This window comes from Lissotriton helveticus, chromosome 1_1 (genome assembly GCF_964261635.1).
Source record: "Lissotriton helveticus chromosome 1_1, aLisHel1.1, whole genome shotgun sequence".
In the NCBI taxonomy this organism is placed as follows: Eukaryota; Metazoa; Chordata; class Amphibia; order Caudata; family Salamandridae; genus Lissotriton; species Lissotriton helveticus.
In genome coordinates, this window is record NC_136057.1 from 1,607,956,645 (window position 1) to 1,607,979,943 (window position 23,299).

Genomic DNA, 23,299 nt, shown 5'->3' on the forward strand with positions numbered 1-23,299 from the left:
ACATCATTGGTTTTGATTCTTTGTCCTGAAGAAGGTAGGGTATACTAGCTGTATGCCACCGAAATGCTGCATCGACAATTTGGAACATTGAGTTTAGAATTTAAATAATAGGCTTTTGTATTTTGTACTTATTTGACATTGCTTTCTCCTAACACAACCATGAAATAATAAGTAATGACATGGTTTTTATTAAGGAAACTTATCCAATACTTCGGTATAGAAAAGCATTAAAAAGGGTGTCAATAACAGAAGAAGGCTGGTTTTAGGAAGATATGATGCCTTTTTAGATTGTGTATCACACTTGATGGTATTCAACTTGAGGACATTTTAGATTGCCTGTTATATATTACTATATTGTGATATTATAGATATTAACAATTGCACTATTATAATAAAGGACAGATGTTTTTACAATAAACAGGTCTCATTGCATGGTTGGATGGGTGAAAGAGTGTTGAGTAAATGATTCCTGTGTAATAAGAGAGTTGATGGGCTCTCTCATAGATTTTAGAGTCTAATTAGTGCAATCAGACATTTAGGGACCTGCAAAGGAGCATCTACATTATTATTCACAATATGCTTTCAATGTGGGGTCTCCTGATGCACTTTATTTGGGATTGAAGCACCTGAAATACCCTACTATTGTCAAAATAGCCAGGATGCTCTGTTGGCTGCAGGGCAAACCAAGGTGCATGTTGGAATTTAGAGCTCTCTACTTAAATGCTCCAATCTGCATGCAAACCAATATGGTAGATAGCTTAACAGAATCACCACCACACATTAGAGGCACGAGAAAGGATAGCTACTTGTCTAAGAGGGTGAGAAAGGGAGAGGGAGAGGGAAGACAACTCTGAAAACATAATTAGGGGACAAAGTGCAAGGATAGAACACTGTATCTAGTTCTGGGGTTCTCGAGTTGTTTTAGGGCCAGTCTTACCAATAAACTAACAAATACAGTTTTCAGAATTATACCCCTGTACAACTACCACTCACTAAAAGCGAATGGAAAAGAACAGTCCTGTCATTAACTTCATCGATCTAAAAGCGGCATGCTGTTATTCACAGTGCCTAAGTATTCATCATTATTACCTTTCCAATTCCTCCTCCTTGCCTACCACCTTCTCACTGACAAACTGGATTCCCTCCTCAAGTTCCAGGATCCGTGCCACGTGGTCGCCCTGCTGGCGACCCAGAGCATCCCGCTCCTCAGTCACTGCTGCCTCAGATTCAGACAGGTCCTAAAATGGAGGTGGCAGGTACAAGTGAGTTGTTGACCAGTAGACCGCAAAAAGGTAAAAGTTAATTTTCAAGCATCTAAATTGCTGGAATGACATAATGTTTGAGATATGGGCTACAAGTCAAAGTCTATGGACATACAAATAGCATTCCTAGCGTGGCACCTTTATTTCCATCCATATGGTCCCTCAAAAAATATTTGAATTAAAATGTGGCCACTGTGATGCATGTGTTCTATTTCAGTGTTCCTGTCTCATGTTTTATTTGTATCAGTTTAAGTAAATCAGATGTACTTTTATTAAAACATTTGCATATTTCTCTTATTAATTCTGAGTTTATCACTTTTAAACACTGTGTCTATGCATTGAGCCAAGCACATTTTATATTTCAATATTTATTATTGAATGTACAACACAAAGCACATATTAACATAGAAAACTCTGAGAGTACAGTAAACATCTCACAAAATAAAACTAGAACACACTGAACAATCTTAACGCTACATTGTCTGCTTTAAACACCGCAATCAGACACTGGAGCCATGGTGAAGGTCCATGGCCTAAATATGGTGAAGAGAGGTGGGGACACTAGCAAAGGCGAAAGAATCATAATGTCTATCACATTCCTCAGGGTCTTCTATTCAATTATGTCCTCTAACATAGTTACAAAGAAACACTCCTCCTTGTCACTGACAGGCAGGAATAATAACGTTAGACAAAATACCCTATTTAATGAGTAAACGAAAGAGAATCAAGAAACTCTAGCTTCAGAAGCAGAACCACTTCAAAACATTTCTAGCAGCCCCCGCTTTTGTGAAGCTGCAGACTATGCAATCATGCTTTACTCCTACCTTGCAGGGAACCACAGTGATGCCTCAATCCCATTATAATAAGATCCTTCCTAACTAGCTGCTGTTATTGCCACCTCAATGCTGTCAACCTGCTCAAATCTAGAAAAATATGCACACTGCTTCCAGAAAGTTGAAGACTGAGTTTCCTAGCTTCTGCTCTGGCTATTACTTCCCTCTGTTTTATGTTTGTCGACACCACCAATACTGTGGCCATTTTCATTTCAGCCTCAAGAGCCTCAAGATATAAAATTATTTGTACTACAGTTAGCAGATCTCCTTTATTGAAGGATAAGGGTTACCCTACTATTTCCCAGGTATGAGCCATGTGCCAAATTTTCAAAATGTGTCATCTTATTCTCCAGACAACTGCATACTCCTCCGGTTTTTCAGTGATTCTAGTAGGCTTTCATTTCATTCCTCCTTTTTCCAGTGATGACACTCCATGAACAAGAGGGATCACTTCAATTTCTGAACAAGCCATGCAGCCTTTGAATGCCTCCAGTGAACCTTTCTTGGAAGACAAGAGTGGATCAGTTCTGGAAGTTGAACTCCACTAGTCTGTTAGGATGTCCGTGAACATGGACTCTGCTGGTGTCAGCACAGCTCCTCCAGGCTTGTCCTCCACATGTTCCTCACAATGTACTTTTTTTCTAGCTGGAGCCTTACAATCAATACCGTCCCTCCTTTCTTTGGGAGGTTACTGCTTTGTCTCTTTTGGCTGCATAATGTCTCACTGTCTAATCACAGCACGGTTAGGCCATTTGCTGTACGTATTATGGCTCATTATCTAATTAAGCTAGGTAGAACAGTCACTGTAGATTGCACTTTTTCCCCATCCACTCCCTCAGGTGCTCCAACCCTCATGCTGCATGGAGCTTATACAGTCCTTAGGGGGGGGCGGGGTGGGGCATGCGTGCTACACTAATAGTGCCCCTCTCAGCTCATTTGGTTGCCACAAGCTGTGCAGAAAAGGCAACCTTCCCCCAGCGCCAGTTACCTGGCAAACACAGTCACCATCCCAGTGACTGCAGGTGATTTGCCAACAGCATCAGATCTTACCTTGACACAGCTACCATGTTGGCATTCTTTTTTTCTCCCAGCTGAGAAGATGCCTTGGAAAAACAGAACACTGCTGTGTCCCAGAGACCATTGGATCCTGGAAATGCTGGCCTTGTCAACTCCCAGGACCTCTTAGAGGCAGACTCTCACATTGTTCCTGCTCCTCAGCATATTTTATGCCATTACAATATATACTTGTTATGTCCTGCGTCTATTTACTGAGTTTATGCCCTGCAACCATGGACCACCTTTTTGCGCAACTTCTACAAACTGCTTTTTGCACAGCATCTACACACTGCCTTTTTGCCCAGCATCTACAAGCTACCTCTTTGCCCAGCATCTATACTCTGCCTTTTTGCCCAGCATCTATACTCTGCCTTTTTTTGCCCAGCATCTATACTCTGCATTTTTGCCCAGCATCTACAGACTGCCTTTTTGCAGTGCATCTGCATATCACGTTGGTGCCCTGAATCCATTTACTGGTTTTGTACTTACATGCTCTGCAACTATCAACTGATTGCATATCCCACATCTACATATTTCTTGTGTGCATCTCCTACGTTTGTGGACTGCATCTATATGGAGATATAGACATGCATAGTTTACCATGGTCTAATAATGTGATCAATGGCAGAGTGGTACGTAAACATCACCAGAATGTGGTGATGACAACATAGGACACAATACAAATGATTTATTTTCATATTAAGCATACCATGATGGCTTTCCACTGGTTGAAACCTAAATCTCATTACTAACTCCTAAGTAAATCCAGTATATCACTAAAATAAACCATAGAATAGCTTAATGGGTATGAATTATGGTTTTAGTGCCCTCACCATTTTGGGCAAAAGCCTAACATGTAGCATCAACCAAAGACAATTTGTACATTGAAGAATACTTTGACTGATATGATATAGAGCTCTTTTGTCTTTTACGCTCATGGTCACCATACTCCTGCAACATAATTTTAAGTCAATAATACACGATTATCCACGTGATTGACATGACAAAATGGAGGGACTGGTGCATGCATGCATGCACGCACACGGCGTCTCCCTGTCTGTTCCAGACCCGTACCACAATATCTCCTCCTCTCCAGGCTTTAAGCCGGCTCACCTGGTACTTCTTCATCAGTTGTGCATGCTCCTCCTTTGACGTCTTCAGTTCCTCCTCCAGCTGCTCCACCTTGGCCTTCAGGCTGCACACCTCCTCCTCTAGCTGCAGCTTGCCCCTCATGAGCGAGTTCCTCTCCTCCTGGCTTTCCTCCAGCTGGTGCTGTGGGGAAGAGCAGGTTAGACGGACTGAAAGCCACAGCTTACTCGCCATTCGCAACCGCACTTCTGTTCATGAAACCTTCCAAGGGAAACTAACCGAGGCATTGTAGAAGAGAGGTGTAAGGAGCATTTAAGAATTTGTAGTTATCCTATCAGAACAGCCAGGGGATCAATTTCTTCCATTGTCCTTTCACATAAGTATTTTATGAGACCACTTACATTCTGACTTTTGAATTGATTTGTAAGTTACATAGGAGGCCATTTTTACTATCAAATTGCTTGCGCACAAATATTATCAGAAATATGATAACCACACTACAAATGCCAAATTAAAAAGATACAGCTATGGCCCATGCAATTAGCTCATATCCTAGGTTACCTGTCACAAGGAATACGTTCTCAATTCTACTGATTCATGATGCTACGAAAACAAATGAGAGTGGCCCTTAGCAATATGGAGAGCTCTCCTTGAGAATTTACCTTGCAACCCACCACTATGTGCAACTGACTACCTGTTTTCGCTCCAAACAACTCCAGAAATACAACTTTTGCTTTTAAGCGTAATGGGCTTCCCTACAAGTAATATTTTTTTCGTAAATGTTAGTGATATTTGAGTAAACATGCTTTGGTAATAAGCATTAGGAAAGGGGAAAAGACTGAGGTCTTATCCTGGGTAAAAAAAAAACAGCTCTGTGGCCTCCAGCATTGGCCTGCCACTTTGGGTATACTCCTGGAACCTGGCAACAAGGTGAAAAGTCTGGGTGTCTGGCTGGACTCCACCTTATTTATGAATCCACAAGAATCCAAGATGACTTCCTCCTGTTTTGCCATGATGAAATGGCTCAAAATGTTTCTGTGGATGCTCCCTTTCTCCGCCCAAAGAACTGTCGTTCAGGCCATGATCCTTTCTAGACTAGACTAGGGCAACATCCTCTATCTGGGTGCTGATAAGGCAGTAATTAGACGTCTTCAGTTGGTTCAAAACACCGCAGCGAGGCAGCTATCCGGCTTCCTAAATACACTTTAGTGCCTGGTCTTCTTCATGTCCTCCACTGGCTTACCGTGGACAAACACATCAACTTCAAGGCCTTCTGCTTTAAGTATAAAATCAAGTTTCACACTGGCCCTCAATTTTTGCAAAAGCTGCCTGTGCCTTATCTTCCCTCCCGCACATTGCGCGTTAGAAACCAGTCTCTTTTCTCTGTTCTGAAAATCAGACGTTCACGAATAGGCAGTCGCTCATTCTCTTTCATCAGACCTAAGTTCTGGAACACACTCCCTGAGTCGATTAGTGGTTGCAACTCCCTAATCTCCTTCTGCTTGGTTATTTTAGGTCACGCATTCAGGTTACTGCCGTTTGTCCTCCAGCGCTGGGAAACCTCACGGACATCTATGCGCTATACAAGAATCAATGATAATAAATATAAGACATGTTGATCAAATTGATTTTGGCAGACAGGTTGCTCAATTTATATATTTCAACCACACCCGCAGCATTGACTGGCACTTGACATGATTTTACAAACAAAGATACTAGGAAAAGAATCTTCCTTTGTGGAAATCTTCAGAGAATAAGTGCAAAATAGTGTAATCTAAACAAAACTCAGGTAGTCTCATTAGCTGGAATGTCATGAGGTTTTTAGATAACGTTCAGGGAGTTTGGTTCTCCAACATGATCTGAAATAACTAGCCATTGCCAATGTCTACATGCACAGAATTTTTTTTTCAGTTTGGACATGGACCAGTAACAGGTGTCCCAGGCCATACATGCACATCAATGCATTTGGCCAGTTCCCACTAGCACATATACACAGGAGGCCTCCTGAAGACCAAAGACCAGGCCTCCGTAGTGGGAAAATAACAGATTCATAAAACGAGAACGTCACAGTAAAAAAACACAACTTAAAAAACGGATGATGTTCAAGGATGTGTTATGTAAAATCATAGTAGTTATGAGAAACAAGGGTACCCCTTTAGTCAAAACCTGGGGTCAACGTATGGTTAAAAAGAACAATGGTCATGGGTGGCCTAAAAGGTCCTGGTTGAAACAATTATTTCTAGGTGGCCTAGAAAGGTCCAGATAAGAGAAATTATTTCTGGTAGATAAGTTAGACTTGGGAGACAGTTTTGTAAGGTTACAAACAAAGGACTTTATTAATGCTTACACAGTTAAGTTTTTTCGAATGTTTCAGGTGCTCACACATGTGACAGAAGTGCTTATAGTGACTGAGTGAAATATTAAAAAGCTATATACAAGGTGTCACAAGCAAGGGTATTCCCCGAAAAAATATATATACACAGTAGGGAAGGGGAGTTTTCCTTGCAAGGGTCGACGGCGTTTCGATCTAACATGACTTTAGATCATCATCAGGACGTGAGCTTTCCTGAAACGATTAAATTAGAATTTTACTACTATATCCTTACAAAAACATAGCTTCAAACAATGGAGTGAAGGGTGCTCCCAGTGGCATATAATTCATGCACATTTCTATACATATAGAAATAGGGCCAACCGTGAATGTAGCGCGCTTTTATTTTTATTCAAGGAAAGCTTTTGGTGGGAGTTTATTTTACGCGCTTTTTTTGTATTAAGCAAATTGTCTTACTTTGCACGTTGTGATAGATGTATTATCTGACTCAACGGTCAAGTTGTAGATACTTTGAGGTACTTTGAGGTATACGGTCCAACTGTATAAAGCAGGAGGATCATAAAAAATTAATCAATATAACCTATACACAAATATTCAAAACTTGTAGCTGTAGTGGGCTGTATTTTATGAAACTTACTTAGGTTTTATTGTGCCAAGAAATATTAGTTATTCATACTTCTAGGCTAGTTCTAGCTCAAGAAAGGGAGTTTCTTCAGAGTCTAGAAGTGAGAAAAAATTCAGGTTTTTTTGGCCTGCTTTAACACTTTTTTAAACTGGGTTAAGTTAAAGCAATTAAAAGGTAAAAAACGTTACCAGTAATGGTCCATTTACTCGTATTGCAGAGGTAGGGATATTCAATGGGAGCGGGTTTATTTATCTGTAAACAATTAAGGGGTAAAGATTACAATTACGAATTCAGTTTGTACATGCTGATCCTGTCTGGGTTTTAGAAGGAAGTTTTTACAATACCCGGTATCATTTGATGTCCTACGTTCCGGCGGGAACTGCAAGAAACAAAAAGCGGGAGGCATTTTAGCTGTAGATTAATGGTCCCATCATATGCCAAACGTAGTGCGTAGGCAAGGGATACCGATCTGGAGGGCGCATTCACTTACTTGATCGCCGCGGTCCGTGGCGCGACTACCTCTGCTTCAGTGCTACGGCGAATGCGAGCGCTGCAGCAGTTATTTCCTGGTTATGTTTTTAACGCATGCGCAGACTCGTTATTGCTAGCGTCATCCAAATTCGAGTAGCCAACGCGCATGCCTGAGGGTACAGTGTCTTTTACGCGCCTGCTCATTGGGGAATTGCTTGCAGAGTATACATGGGTGATTGCGGTTGCCCTTAACATAAAATGCTATACATTTTGAATTATAGGAGCTTCGCGTTATAAAAAACATTTGTGTTCCATACTCTTAAGAATAAAAGTCTGTAGTTAGGTATAGCTATTCCACTCATCCAGAGTGTTGAGTCCTTTCTCAATACTTTTGCAAAGAAAGATCCATTTACACTCAAGGTGATTCAAGATTGTCTGTTGGTTTCCTCCTCTGGTATTAGGCAAAAGCTGGTCCACCACTTGCCATTGTAGATCGTTTTCTGAATGTCCTTTTTCAACATAGTGTTCCACCAAGGGTGCAGATAAAACTTTGCAGCGAATTCTGCTCCTGTGTTGCGAAATCCTAGTTTTTATCTGTTGGGTAGTTTGGCCAATATACAGTTGTTGGCAGGGGCATTTGACACAGTATATAACATTCTTAGAGTTGCAATTAGTGAAAGTTTTTAATGTGTGTTTACAGTTCTCATATTCAAACACCTTAGTATTTATCGTGAATTCGCATGCAGTGCAGTTGTTGCATTTGTGGTGCCCTACAATAGGCGGTAGATTTAGACATGTCTCTATTGTTGTGTTTTTTTTGGCGATGGTGGCTGCTCGTACTAAATGATCTTTTAAGTTACGGCCTCTTTTGAATGAGAAAAGGGGCAGTCCTGTATTAAGTTCCAGGGGGGACAGTACAGGCCAATGTTTCTTAATCGCTTTGCATAGTTTATTACTGATTGTGCCAAAGGTTGTCACACAGGTTATTCTTTTTAATGCTTCTCTCTTTTTTGGTTGTAGAAGATGTTCTCTATGGGCGTACCAGGCTCGCTTCATAGATCTTCTCACCAGTTTTCTGGGGTAACCTCTGTTCATCAGTTTTGAACATAGAGTTTCTGCCTCTAGGAAAAAATCTTGTTTGAATTTGCAATTACGCCTGATTCTCAGGAATTGGCCGTAGGGAAGGCCATCCCGTAGGGCCCTAGGGTGCGAACTGTGGTATTCTAGGAGCGTATTGCGCTCAGTGGGCTTCCTGAAAAGGGTGGTGTATAGTTCCTCCTCATGACACTTGATGGTGACATCTAGATAATCAATACGGTTTTTATCAAAATTGAAAGTGAATCTTAGGTCAGGTTGGCTGTTGTTCAGCCACTCACAGTATTTTTTTAGGGTATCCTCATCCCCTTTCCAAATCATAAGCACATCATTTATGTACCTCCGCCAGCTAAGTATGTTATCTCTGTACGGGTTGCCCCTATTCAGAATGATGTTGGATTCTAAATCATCCACAAAGAGTATGGCAAAGTTGGGGGCAAAAATAGCCCCCATGGATGTCCCCTTACATTGTCTGTAGTATGAGTCTTTAAAGAGGAAATAGTTCCTGGTAAGGGCAATCTCGAGTAGATTCATGATGAAATCTGTGGGCACTTGATGTGGTGCTGGGCGCTTATTGAGATGGTTACGAATTACATCCATTCCTTTTTGTTGAGGAATATTCGTATATAGTGACTCGATGTCAAGGGTGACAAGGAGTTCTGACTCAGGGTGGTAAGGATGAGATTCAATAAGGTTTATTAGATGTGTGGTGTCTTTAATGTATGTCGTTGTGTCTTTAACCAAGTCTTTTATGAAGAAGTCTATATACTTCCCTAGGGGTTCCAGAATAGAACCACATCCCGAAAAGGATAGGTCTCCCTGGTGGTTTACTCAGGTCTTTGTGTAGTTTGGGAAGGGTATACAGTACTGGAATGCGGGGTTCCTTGTTGTTTAAGAACAGGTATTCATTCTTACTGATGTAACCTTCTTCTAAGGCATTCTTAGTGATCTGTTGGATCTTTTCACTTATCTCTTTTGTGGGGTTTTGTCTCAGTTTTTCATAATGTGCTGTATTGTTTATCTGTCGCTCAATTTCAGCTTCATAGATAGTGCGATCCTGAATTGCAATCCCACCGCCCTTATCACAGGGTTTGATCACAATAGTGTCATTCATTTTTAGTTCAATGAGACTATTTCTTTCTTCTTTACTGATATTATATGGTGTATATCTGTAGTCTTTTTTCAAATTGTCTAGTTCACGAAGGATTAGATGTTCAAAAGTAATCACTTCAGGGGGCATTATACTGGTCGCTGGATTAAAGGAGGAATTTGGGCGTAGGCCCGTTGTATCATGTTTTAAGGCAGCCTCTCTGTCTTTGAAAAAAGTTTGTAATCTTATTTTTCTGAAAAACTGAAACATCTCTGACTGAATGTTGAACCAGTTGGGCTTTTCTGATGGGACGAAGGATAGTCCTCTACTCAGTAGGGAGATGTCGGTAGAGTTTAGCTGGTGACTGGAGAGGTTAAATATGGGTATACTTTCCATATTAGATTGCATGTTGGGTTGCTGGGGAACTTCAGTATTTAATATTGGTAGCCCCATTGGTAGAAGCGATTCCTGGTTTGCCGCTCTCCCGGGGGGAAGTTGTACCTCGGTTTGGTTCTGCCTCCCCCTCTCCCCCTCCCTCTGGGGTTGTCTATGTTCCTCTGTTGGCCCCTGCCTAAAAAATGAGGAGGTGGTGGTGGATTGCCGTGGGATGAGGTGCTAGGACCCTCTGTCAACTCAGCGCCGTCTGATTCGGCTGAGGAAACTGAGAAAGTTACGGGGGCTCTGTTTCGAAAACGACCCCAAGTACCTGAAGGAAATTTTTGTTGTTCCTGATGGTTTTCAGAAAAGAAATCTTCCTGGAGGTAGGGGTAAGTTTTTTCTTTTTTATAATTCTTAATATCTTTTGTCACTTTGGTTGTTTTCTTGTGGATTTCAAAAGCTTCAAAATCCTGGATAGTTCGTTCAATCTTTTCAAGACAAGTTTTTGCGTCTGCCAGAGTGTCTAAACTTTTTATCGCCTCTTCTAGGGCTTTGATCTCTTCTAGTTCCTGTTTACTATGTTCTATTGCTGTGTCTATACCGAGCACCATTCAGTGGCGTGAATATTAAGAATTATAACAAAGAAAAAACTTACCCCTACCTCCAGGAAGATTTCTTTTCTGAAAACCATCAGGAACAACAAAAATTTCCTTCAGGTACTTGGGGTCGTTTTCGAAACAGAGCCCCCGTAACTTTCTCAGTTTCCTCAGCCGAATCAGACGGCGCTGAGTTGACAGAGGGTCCTAGCACCTCATCCCACGGCAATCCACCACCACCTCCTCATTTTTTAGGCAGGGGCCAACAGAGGAACATAGACAACCCCAGAGGGAGGGGGAGAGGGGGAGGCAGAACCAAACCGAGGTACAACTTCCCCCCGGGAGAGCGGCAAACCAGGAATCGCTTCTACCAATGGGGCTACCAATATTAAATACTGAAGTTCCCCAGCAACCCAACATGCAATCTAATATGGAAAGTATACCCATATTTAACCTCTCCAGTCACCAGCTAAACTCTACCGACATCTCCCTACTGAGTAGAGGACTATCCTTCGTCCCATCAGAAAAGCCCAACTGGTTCAACATTCAGTCAGAGATGTTTCAGTTTTTCAGAAAAATAAGATTACAAACTTTTTTCAAAGACAGAGAGGCTGCCTTAAAACATGATACAACGGGCCTACGCCCAAATTCCTCCTTTAATCCAGCGACCAGTATAATGCCCCCTGAAGTGATTACTTTTGAACATCTAATCCTTCGTGAACTAGACAATTTGAAAAAAGACTACAGATATACACCATATAATATCAGTAAAGAAGAAAGAAATAGTCTCATTGAACTAAAAATGAATGACACTATTGTGATCAAACCCTGTGATAAGGGCGGTGGGATTGCAATTCAGGATCGCACTATCTATGAAGCTGAAATTGAGCGACAGATAAACAATACAGCACATTATGAAAAACTGAGACAAAACCCCACAAAAGAGATAAGTGAAAAGATCCAACAGATCACTAAGAATGCCTTAGAAGAAGGTTACATCAGTAAGAATGAATACCTGTTCTTAAACAACAAGGAACCCCGCATTCCAGTACTGTATACCCTTCCCAAACTACACAAAGACCTGAGTAAACCACCAGGGAGACCTATCCTTTCGGGATGTGGTTCTATTCTGGAACCCCTAGGGAAGTATATAGACTTCTTCATAAAAGACTTGGTTAAAGACACAACGACATACATTAAAGACACCACACATCTAATAAACCTTATTGAATCTCATCCTTACCACCCTGAGTCAGAACTCCTTGTCACCCTTGACATCGAGTCACTATATACGAATATTCCTCAACAAAAAGGAATGGATGTAATTCGTAACCATCTCAATAAGCGCCCAGCACCACATCAAGTGCCCACAGATTTCATCATGAATCTACTCGAGATTGCCCTTACCAGGAACTATTTCCTCTTTAAAGACTCATACTACAGACAATGTAAGGGGACATCCATGGGGGCTATTTTTGCCCCCAACTTTGCCATACTCTTTGTGGATGATTTAGAATCCAACATCATTCTAAATAGGGGCAACCCGTACAGAGATAACATACTTAGCTGGCGGAGGTACATAGATGATGTGCTTATGATTTGGAAAGGGGATGAGGATACCCTAAAAAAATACTGTGAGTGGCTGAACAACAGCCAACCTGACCTAAGATTCACTTTCAATTTTGATAAAAACCGTATTGATTATCTAGATGTCACCATCAAGTGTCATGAGGAGGAACTATACACCACCCTTTTCAGGAAGCCCACTGAGCGCAATACGCTCCTAGAATACCACAGTTCGCACCCTAGGGCCCTACGGGATGGCCTTCCCTACGGCCAATTCCTGAGAATCAGGCGTAATTGCAAATTCAAACAAGATTTTTTCCTAGAGGCAGAAACTCTATGTTCAAAACTGATGAACAGAGGTTACCCCAGAAAACTGGTGAGAAGATCTATGAAGCGAGCCTGGTACGCCCATAGAGAACATCTTCTACAACCAAAAAAGAGAGAAGCATTAAAAAGAATAACCTGTGTGACAACCTTTGGCACAATCAGTAATAAACTATGCAAAGCGATTAAGAAACATTGGCCTGTACTGTCCCCCCTGGAACTTAATACAGGACTGCCCCTTTTCTCATTCAAAAGAGGCCGTAACTTAAAAGATCATTTAGTACGAGCAGCCACCATCGCCAAAAAAAACACAACAATAGAGACATGTCTAAATCTACCTCCTATTGTAGGGCACCACAAATGCAACAACTGCACTGCATGCGAATTCACGATAAATACTAAGGTGTTTGAATATGAGAACTGTAAACACACATTAAAAACTTTCACTAATTGCAACTCTAAGAATGTTATATACTGTGTCAAATGCCCCTGCCAACAACTGTATATTGGCCAAACTACCCAACAGATAAAAACTAGGATTTCGCAACACAGGAGCAGAATTCGCTGCAAAGTTTTATCTGCACCCTTGGTGTAACACTATGTTGAAAAAGGACATTCAGAAAACGATCTACAATGGCAAGTGGTGGACCAGCTTTTGCCTAATACCAGAGGAGGAAACCAACAGACAATCTTGAATCGCCTTGAGTGTAAATGGATCTTTCTTTGCAAAAGTATTGAGAAAGGACTCAACACTCTGGATGAGTGGAATAGCTATACCTAACTACAGACTTTTATTCTTAAGAGTATGGAACACAAATGTTTTTTATAACGCGAAGCTCCTATAATTCAAAATGTATAGCATTTTATGTTAAGGGCAACCGCAATCACCCATGTATACTCTGCAAGCAATTCCCCAATGAGCAGGCGCGTAAAAGACACTGTACCCTCAGGCATGCGCGTTGGCTACTCGAATTAGGATGACGCTAGCAATAACGAGTCTGCGCATGCGTTAAAAACATAACCAGGAACTAACTGCTGCAGCGCTCGCATTCGCCGTAGCACTGAAGCAGAGGTAGTCGCGCCACGGACCGCGGCGATCAAGTAAGTGAATGCGCCCTCCAGATCGGTATCCCTTGCCTACGCACTACGTTTGGCATATGATGGGACCATTAATCTACAGCTAAAATGCCTCCCGCTTTTTGTTTCTTGCAGTTCCCGCCGGAACGTAGGACATCAAATGATACCGGGTATTGTAAAAACTTCCTTCTAAAACCCAGACAGGATCAGCATGTACAAACTGAATTCGTAATTGTAATCTTTACCCCTTAATTGTTTACAGATAAATAAACCCGCTCCCATTGAATATCCCTACCTCTGCAATACGAGTAAATGGACCATTACTGGTAACGTTTTTTACCTTTTAATTGCTTTAACTTAACCCAGTTTAAAAAAGTGTTAAAGCAGGCCAAAAAAACCTGAATTTTTTCTCACTTCTAGACTCTGAAGAAACCCCCTTTCTTGAGCTAGAACTAGCCTAGAAGTATGAATAACTAATATTTCTTGGCACAATAAAACCTAAGTAAGTTTCATAAAATACAGCCCACTACAGCTACAAGTTTTGAATATTTGTGTATACGTTATATTTATTAATTTTTTATGATCCTCCTGCTTTATACAGTTGGACCGTATACCTCAAAGTACCTCAAAGTATCTACAACTTGACCGTTGAGTCAGATAATACATCTATCACAACGTGCAAAGTAAGACAATTTGCTTAATACAAAAAAAGCGCGTAAAATAAACTCCCACCAAAAGCTTTCCTTGAATAAAAATAAAAGCGCGCTACATTCACGGTTGGCCCTATTTCTATATGTATAGAAATGTGCATGAATTATATGCCACTGGGAGCAACCTTCACTCCATTGTTTGAAGCTATGTTTTTGTAAGGATATAGTAGTAAAATTCTAATTTAATCGTTTCAGGAAAGCTCACGTCCTGATGATGATCTAAAGTCATGTTAGATCGAAACGCCGTCGACCCTTGCAAGGAAAACTCCCCTTCCCTACTGTGTATATATATTTTTTCGGGGAATACCCTTGCTTGTGACACCTTGTATATAGCTTTTTAATATTTCACTCAGTCACTATAAGCACTTCTGTCACATGTGTGAGCACCTGAAACATTCGAAAAAACTTAACTGTGTAAGCATTAATAAAGTCCTTTGTTTGTAACCTTACAAAACTGTCTCCCAAGTCTAACTTATCTACCAGAAATAATTTCTCTTATCTGGACCTTTCTAGGCCACCTAGAAATAATTGTTTCAACCAGGACCTTTTAGGCCACCCATGTAAAATCATGGCACATCATAAGAGAATACTAAAACGGTTTTGGAACATGGAATAAGAAAAGATTTCCCAAACATGCGCAGGACCCTGAAACCAAATAGCACAATGACTACCATGATTTAAAAATACATCCCCACAATCCAAACCCTTAAAAAGACTAGATGCCATCATCTAGGAATACTAGCCCAAGTAGGGTTGGGAAGGGAGGGAATGGAAAGTAAGAGGGTGCAGTAAATGATGCCATCCTACAGTTACCTGATTGTGCTTCAGGAGAGCTAGGAATTATGTGGAGATGCCAGAGGACTGGGAGCCAAACATTTCCTTTAGGAACAAAATCTCAGCCTGATTTAGTAGGCAAGATAAAATTTGATATGATTCAATAATGTGAATTAATGATGTTCTCATGATTTCATATCTTGAGAACCTGGAGACAGGCAGAAGATCGATTCGTCATAAGATGTGTAGAAGGGGATAACCTAAGGGCACTATGGCCAAACAAGGAAATACAAAAATAAATCTTCATTTGTGAGAATTTTACTTGATGATCCAGAATATATTTTCCCGTTATCTCCATTTATTGCATTTGCAAGAGACGCGACCTTTTCAGTTACAAAGAGAGGGAAGATTCTCGGAAATCTGAATCAAGCAGTTTTTGGGCCACTGAAACATAATTCTAAACTCATAAAACGCATCTCAAACCACTAATAGTGGACATGCATCAATCACACTCAGCTATCGACTCCCCTGCATCTCCCACATGAACACTGTTTGGCACTCTTAGACTTTCTGTCATTCCAATGTAATTTATACTCTTCACTTAAATCTAAAAAACATATGAACTGTTATTTAATTTTCGATCTTCAAAGGTGGGTAACTTTTGAGAAGTTTGTTTCTAATTTCACCACAAACTTGAAAAAGTGGAGGAAAAAGAATGGCTATATTAGACAGACATGTTTTGCAGCATTAAAACCTGCAAAACCAACGTTGTGTAGGAAATCATCTTGGCCAAAAGGCATTTTCGGGCAACAATCTCTGTAATTGCTTTATTTTGAAGGTAAGATTTTGCTCACCAGGTAAGATGTACAAAGTCCATAGAACTTACAACTTCACATATTTGTGAAGTAATGAACTTCACACAACTCTGTTACTAGAATTTAAACTTAATATTAGCACTTGTTTCACAAAGGACAATTTATTACAGGTGGCTCTTTGGACTACTGAATGATATGTGTTGTAATAAACTTGCAGATGGAATGATATCAAGGGGTATAAACATTGAGATAAGATCAAATGGCTGTTGGGGTGCTGAAGGAGACGGAAAATAGAAGTAACTGTATATCCAATATACATATCATTGGAATCCTCATCTGGAGAACTGTATTTAGTCTGGAAGCATGATCCACTTGGGCAAATATGGACTACCGTTTGTCCAGTTATTGATGACCTGTTGAGTTAATTGCTTGAGCTTCAAATCTAATATGCAAAGCATTATAATTGAAATAAGTCAATATTGGACGAATGCAGGTAAGAGAACAATAGAGACATTCAGAATCCCAAGTGCAATAAACATGATTTAGAAGCAAAGTTAGAAGCAACGTTTTTAGAATGAAAGGATTCACATATCACCTTAAGTCAAAAACTTAAGATGAAGGGGGATCATCAATAAAGTAGAAAAATGCTGACTCTTGTCTAATTGTAAAGATGTATTGATTCTCTATGAAGAGACAATCTAAAACTTCAAAAAAGGCTACCACATAAAACAGTAGTACAAATTAATTATTTCTGAAGAAAATTAACTAAAATAATTAAGAAACAACCCAAAAAAGTCAGACCCCTGAAAAAAAGGAGGACATTGAAAATAATTATAACCATAGAAAATGCGAAATGAAACTAGTATAGGAACCAGGGTTGCTGCATTCATTTATCCATTGCAACCGCAGCTAAAGCAGCAAGGTATTAGACTAGAGGAGACAATGCCAGAGTGCAGCATCGATCAAAAAGGCAAGCTGAAAAACAGGACTGAATCAGGAGTAGCAAGATTTTAGGGAGGGAATGACAAAATAAGAATAAGTATTTAATTATGTAAGAAAACACTGTGCAGCTGTGCAAGATCAGTGGGGGGGGGAGAGAAGGGAGTGGAAAATGATGAGAAAAGGAGTTCATCATGGAACACATTGGTGGGGTAAAGTATAACTCCAATGCCCCAGTCAAAAGAAACAAAGAGAAAAAGAGATAAAGTACTATTCTGTACTGTATTTAAGAATTTGTATAGAGTTCACTACCCCTATAAGGGGTTTGGAAATTCTTATCCATGCAGGGAGCAGGCTACACATCAGGGTGAGTGGTTGGGAAGTCTATTATCATTCCTTTCATTACATGTGGGAAATGTTTCCTTGTGCCTGAGGACTACTGAGCTACAGTTATCGTGTTATTGGACATAATGCTTAGCAGAATGATGGATGAGGAAGTGTGAGAGACAGAAACACACTTTTATAGTTAGTGTTATGCTGGCATATCTGATTAACTCTAGAAGGTCCCTTTATTGTGATGGTTGTTTATATGGAAAAAGCTACTTACCCAGTATGCATCTGTTCTTGGCATGTAAAGCTGTAGATTCACATGCTTTGAATAGTCTGCCATCTAGTGTTGGGTCCGGATGTTTGCACGTTGTTTTTCTTAGATGACGTTTTTCCCAGTCACGAGGTAGGTGACTCCTCCTTTCGGTGATTGTGGGCATGGGAATCGACTCCATTGTTAGATTGTTTTCCCGCAGAGGGTGATAATGGAGTTAGTAAGAGTAATAGAATAGAGATGTCCATGTGTATGTATCTAAGTAAGTTATCACTGTAACGGGTATAGGTAGCCGGGGAGGCGGGTGGGCTCATTTGAATCTACAGCTCTACATACAAAGAATAGATGCATACAGGGTAAGTAGTATTTTCCGTTTGAGATATGTTAGCTGTAGATCACATGATTTGCATAGACTATATAGCAGTAATCTTCCAAAGCGGTGGTTAACCTGTAGCCATTGCAGTGGTTTGAAATAGTGTACGTAAAACTGCTTGGCCCACACTAGCTTGTTGTCTTGCTAGAACATCTACACAATAGTGTTTTGTGAATGTGTGAGGTAAAGACCATGTTGCAGCTTTGCAGATGTCATCTATGGGGATATATCCTAAGAAAGCCATAGAAGCCCCTACTTTGTGGGTATGAGTGCACTTTAGGGGGAATTATCCACCTTGCAATACCTGATTTTGATATGGGATTGCCTTTATGAGGTGCAGCAAAAGCAACAAAGAATTGTTTCGTCTTACGGAACAGTTTTGTCCTTTCTATGTAATAGAGTAATGTTCTTTTAACGTCTAAGGTATGTAGAGCACATTCTGCCACAGAATCTGGTTGAGGGAAGAACACAGGCAACACAACAGATTGGTTGATATGAAAGGCAGAAATCACCATGGGTAGAAATTTAGGGTTAGTCCGAAGAACCACTTTGTTTTGGTGTACTTGTAAAAATGGTTCATCTACGGTTAGTGCCTGAAGCTCACCTAGTCTCCTCAGTGATGTGATAGTTATGAGGAAAGCTACCTTCCAAGTGAGAAATTGCAGCTCACATTTGTGCAATGGCTCAAAGGGTGGACCCATCAGTCTGGTGAGGACTATATTGAGATTCCATACTGGAGCAGGTGGAAGTCTTGGAGGAATGGCTCTTTTGAATTCCTTCCATTAATGCCCTAATGAAGAGAGACAGATGTTGTCTATTTTAAAGGTATGCAGCTACTGCAGCCAGATTTAAGAGTATGGATGCGTATGCTAGATTTGAACACTGTAGATGCAGTAAATAGCATATAATGTTTTGAAATGAAACATCAAGCGGGTTGATTTGATTGTTATTATAATAAATTACAATTTGCTTCCACTTTGCAGCATAGCAAGCCCTTGTGGTAGGACGTCTAGCCTCTTTGGTGATGTTCATGCAGTCTGGCAGAAGATAGAGGTGCCAAACTCTAAGAGTTCAGGTGCCAAATCGCAAGTTTGAGATGACTGGAATCTGGATGTCTTATTTTTTAAGACTGGGTGTAAGATGTAGTTTTTGGTGAGGGACTAATGAGAGCTCCAACAGTGTATTGAAGCAGGGTTGACTGGCCCATGTGGGAGCAACTAGGATTAGTGTCAGGGACGCCTGTATGAGCTTTCACACTACTGATGGAATGAGTGGGCGAGGCGGAAAAGCGTAAGCAAGTAACCCTAACCAATTAATCCATAGTACATTGCCTCTGTAGAATGGGTCTGGATACCTGGATGCGAAGCTTGGGCATTTTGCGTTAAAAGGTGTGTGGCAAACAGATCTAGGTCTGGGAAGCCCCACATTTGAAAGAATGTGAGGGGAACTTGAGGGTGGAGTCTTTGATGACTGAGCAGATCTGCTATTTGATTGTCTACTCGTGGAAGGTGTTCTGCAAGCAGATACATTTTGTGACATATGCCCACCTCCAGAAGGTCTGTGCTTGTTGTGACAGCTGGAGAGAATGTGTGCCCCCCGTTTCTGTATGTAGTACATTGCTGTATTGTGTTTCAAGACAGCTTTGCCTACTAGATGAACTTGAAAGGCTTTGAGCACAAGAAAAATCGCTGGAAGCTCTAGATGATTTATGTGAAGCTGCTTTTGCTGCAGGCTCCACATCCCCTGAATTGTGTGAGTTTGGAGATGAGCTCCCCAACCAGTATGCGATGCGTTTGTTGTTAGCACTGTCTGTGGAACCAGGTCGATGAAGGGCCCCCCTTTGGAAAGGTTTTGTGGATTCCACTACTGCAGAGAGCGATGAGTATGGCCGTCCACAAACACTAGATCTAATAACTGACCCTGAGACTGGTTCCACTGACGTGCTAAGCATTCCTGAAGGGGACGCATTTGAAGTCTTGCCTAAGGGACTATTAGTTTAACACACAAGTTACTTACCTTCGGTAACGATATATCTGTAAGAAACATTAGTAGTGATAGATTCCTTACCTTAGAATTACCCCCAGGGATCAGACTGGATCCGGAAAGTTTTTTGTCAGCAGTACCCCTGTGCGTCGGTAGGCGTCGTCGTGCGGCTCCGCATGCGTCAGATGCACTGTTGGCGCGGGGACGACGTAGCTGGAGCTACTTAGACGCACCCAAGCGCGCTGACGTCAGTTCTGTACACGACTTTCCGCGCCAGAAACGCAGAGCCATGCAAGATACTGACCACTGGTGCCATGAAACTGGGGCCCTGAAAGGGATGACCTTAACCATAGAAATCAGTTGGCAGAACGGGGAGGATGGGTGGGGCGGTAAGGAATCTATCAATAATAATGTTTCTTACAGATTTTTTGTTACCGAAGGTAGTAACTTGTGCATCTGAAAGAAACACGTAGTGATAGATTCCTTACCTTAGAATAGATACCCCGGCAATACCAACCCCGGTGGTGGGTCTGTGAACCAAGATCACACCAGGATGTCCTGGAGAACAGAACGGCCAAAGAAGCAGTCTCTCCGGACTTGGCTGTCCAGGCAGTAGTGCTTGGTAAGCGGGTGCAACGAGGCCCACGTAGCTGCCTGACAGATGTCATGCAAGGGAACTCCTCGTCCCAGAGCAGTAGTGGCTGCCATCGCCCTGGTAGAGTGGGTGCGCAACCCCACTGGAGGCTCCTTTTTAGCCAAGGAATAACAAGCCTTTATGCACAGAATGACCCACCGAAAGATGATCCATTTGTGCACAGCCCGACCTTTCTTGGCGCCCACGTAGCCAACAAAGAGCTGGTCATCCACCGGAACTGTTGTGTGCGGATCAGATAGAAAGAGAGTGCACGTTTTGGGTTCAGACGGTGGAGCCTCTCTTCCTCTGTAGAGGGATGCGGAGGCGGAAAGAAGGTGGGCAAAGTGATGGTCTGCCCGATGTGGAAGACAGTAACAACCTTTGGCAGAAAAGAAGGAAGAGTCCTTAGAACAACTTTGTCCGGATGGCCAGAGAGAAAAGGAGCAAGCTCACTCACTCTTCTGGCAGAGGTGATGGCAGCCAGGAAAGCAGTCTTTACAGTGAGAAGACGAGGAGGACAATTATGAAGTGGCTCGAATGGAGGGCACATCAGAAAGGTAAGAACAAGATTCAAGTCCCATGAGGCATCACGAAAGGAACAGGAGGGAACATGTGTGTGATGCCTTTTAAGAATCTGTTTACAACTGGGGACTTGAAAAGGCAAGGCTGATCTGGAAGCCTTAAAAAGGCGGAAATGGCCAAGAGATAGCCTTTGATAGTGCCCAGAGCAGAGCCCTGCTGAGCCAAAGAAAGAAGGAAAAGAAGGACCTCTGAAAGAGGGGCAGAAAGGGGATCCACAGCCTTTGCCGTGCGCCATGCCACAAACGTATTCCACCTGCAGGCGTATACTGTTTTAGTGGAGGGACGCCTGGCTGCCAAGATAACATTACAGACTTTGGGGGGCAGGTCGAAAGACATCAACTGCTGCCGCTCAATCTCCACGCAAGGAGGTGGAGGCTGGACAGGTTCGGGTGGAGGCCCGTCCCCTGCTGCTGCGACAGAAGATCCTCCCGAAGAGGCAGACGGATCGTGGGATTGATGCTCATACTGAGTAGGTCGGGATACCATACCCTTTGAGCCCAATCCGGAGCCACAAGAATAACTTGGGCCCATTCGCACCTGATCTTCTTCAGCACTCTGGGCAGAAGTGGTATAGGCGGAAAGGCGTACAACAGACTGCAACTCCACTCGCGACGAAAAACATCGCTGAGCGAGTACCGCCTTGGAAATTTCAAAGCGCAGAACTGATAACATTGCGCATTCTCTTCGGTGGCGAATAGATCTAACCAAGGCTCTCCCCACTGCTGAAAGAAACCTTGCACCACGTCCGAGTTCAGACACCATTTGTGATCCATCATGCACCGGCGGCTGAGTTTGTCCGCCCTGGCATTTAGAGAACCTGCCAGATGTTGAACCACCAGGAACAGGCCCTGGTGTTCCAGCCAAACCCAGAGACACAGAGCCTCTTGGCAGAGGGTCCACGACCCCACCCCACCCTGTTTGTTGCAGTACCACATGGCGGTGGTGTTGTCTGTGAACACCTGCAGTACCTCCCCATGACAGAGGGGAGGAATGCCTTCAGTGCAAGTCGGATCGCCCAAAGCTCCAGCAGGTTGATGTGGAGCCTGGACTCTGCCGGAGACCAGAGGCCTCCAATCTCCGCCTCTCCCATGTGCCCGCCCCATCCCAGAAGGGACACGTCCATCACAACTGTATGTTCCGGTTGGGGAAGGGAGAGGGATCTGCCATTGACCCAATCACGATTCGTGAGCCACCACCGCAATTGTCGTGCAGTGCCCTCCGAGATCTGGACGTGATCGGACAGGTTGCCCTGATGCTGTGGCCACTGGAACTTCAGGTCCCACTGCAGAGCCCCCTTATGCCATCTGGCATGATCCACTAGCAGGATGCAGGAGGCCATCAAGCCCAGCAGCCGAAGGGTCATCCTGACCGAAACCCAAGACAGAGGCTGAAAGATCGGAATCATAGCCTGAATGTCCTGGACTCGCTATTCTGGACGATAAACCTGAAACCGCGCTGAGTCCAGAACTGCTCCGATGAAAAGGAGCTTCTGCGAGGGAATCAGGTGCGACTTCAACACAGTGATGGAGAGCCACAGCAAATGCAGGAGGTCGGCCGTAGTCTGGAGGTGGGAGACAACTGCCTGGGGCAAGTCCGCCTTCAACAGCCAGTCGTAGAGATAGGGGAAGACTGAAACCCCTGATCTGCGCAGATGAGCTGCGACCACCGCCATCACTTTCGTGAACACCCGAGGGGCGCTGGTAAGGCCAAAGGGGAGCACAGTGAACTGAAAGTGCTCCTGGCCTACCGAGAATCGCAGGTAGCGCCTGTGGGCAGGAAGGACGGGAATATGAAAATAGGCGTCCTGCAAGTCCAACGCCACCATCCAGTCTTGCGGGTCCAGGGCAAACAAGACCTGAGCAAGTGTGAACATCTTGAACTTCTCCTTCCGGAGGAAGCGTTTGACGTTCCAAAGGTCTAAGATAGGACGCAGGCCCTTGTCCTTCTTTGGGACCAAAAAGTAGTGGGAATAACAACCATGACTTACCTCTGGCATTGGAACGCGCTCAATGGCCCCTTGGGCCAAGAGGGCCGCAACTTCCTGCTGGAGAAGTGCCAAGTGATCCCCCGACAAGCGGTGGTACTGAGGTGGCA

At 42.7% G+C, this 23,299-nt stretch overlaps 1 protein-coding gene across 4 annotated transcripts in view; it reads right to left on the minus strand.

The window, feature by feature from the left end:
• CALCOCO1 (calcium binding and coiled-coil domain 1) overlaps positions 1 to 23,299 on the minus strand; it is a 263,977-nt gene that overhangs the window by 134,225 nt on the left and 106,453 nt on the right. For all 4 annotated transcript variants that reach the window (XM_078688018.1, XM_078688026.1, XM_078688043.1 and 1 more), the window contains exons 5-6: positions 4,265 to 4,423; positions 1,090 to 1,238 (exon numbers count right to left, since the gene is read on the minus strand). In XM_078688018.1, coding sequence (XP_078544144.1) covers positions 1,090 to 1,238; positions 4,265 to 4,423 — 308 coding nt within the window. The remainder of the gene's footprint in view (positions 1 to 1,089; positions 1,239 to 4,264; positions 4,424 to 23,299) is intronic.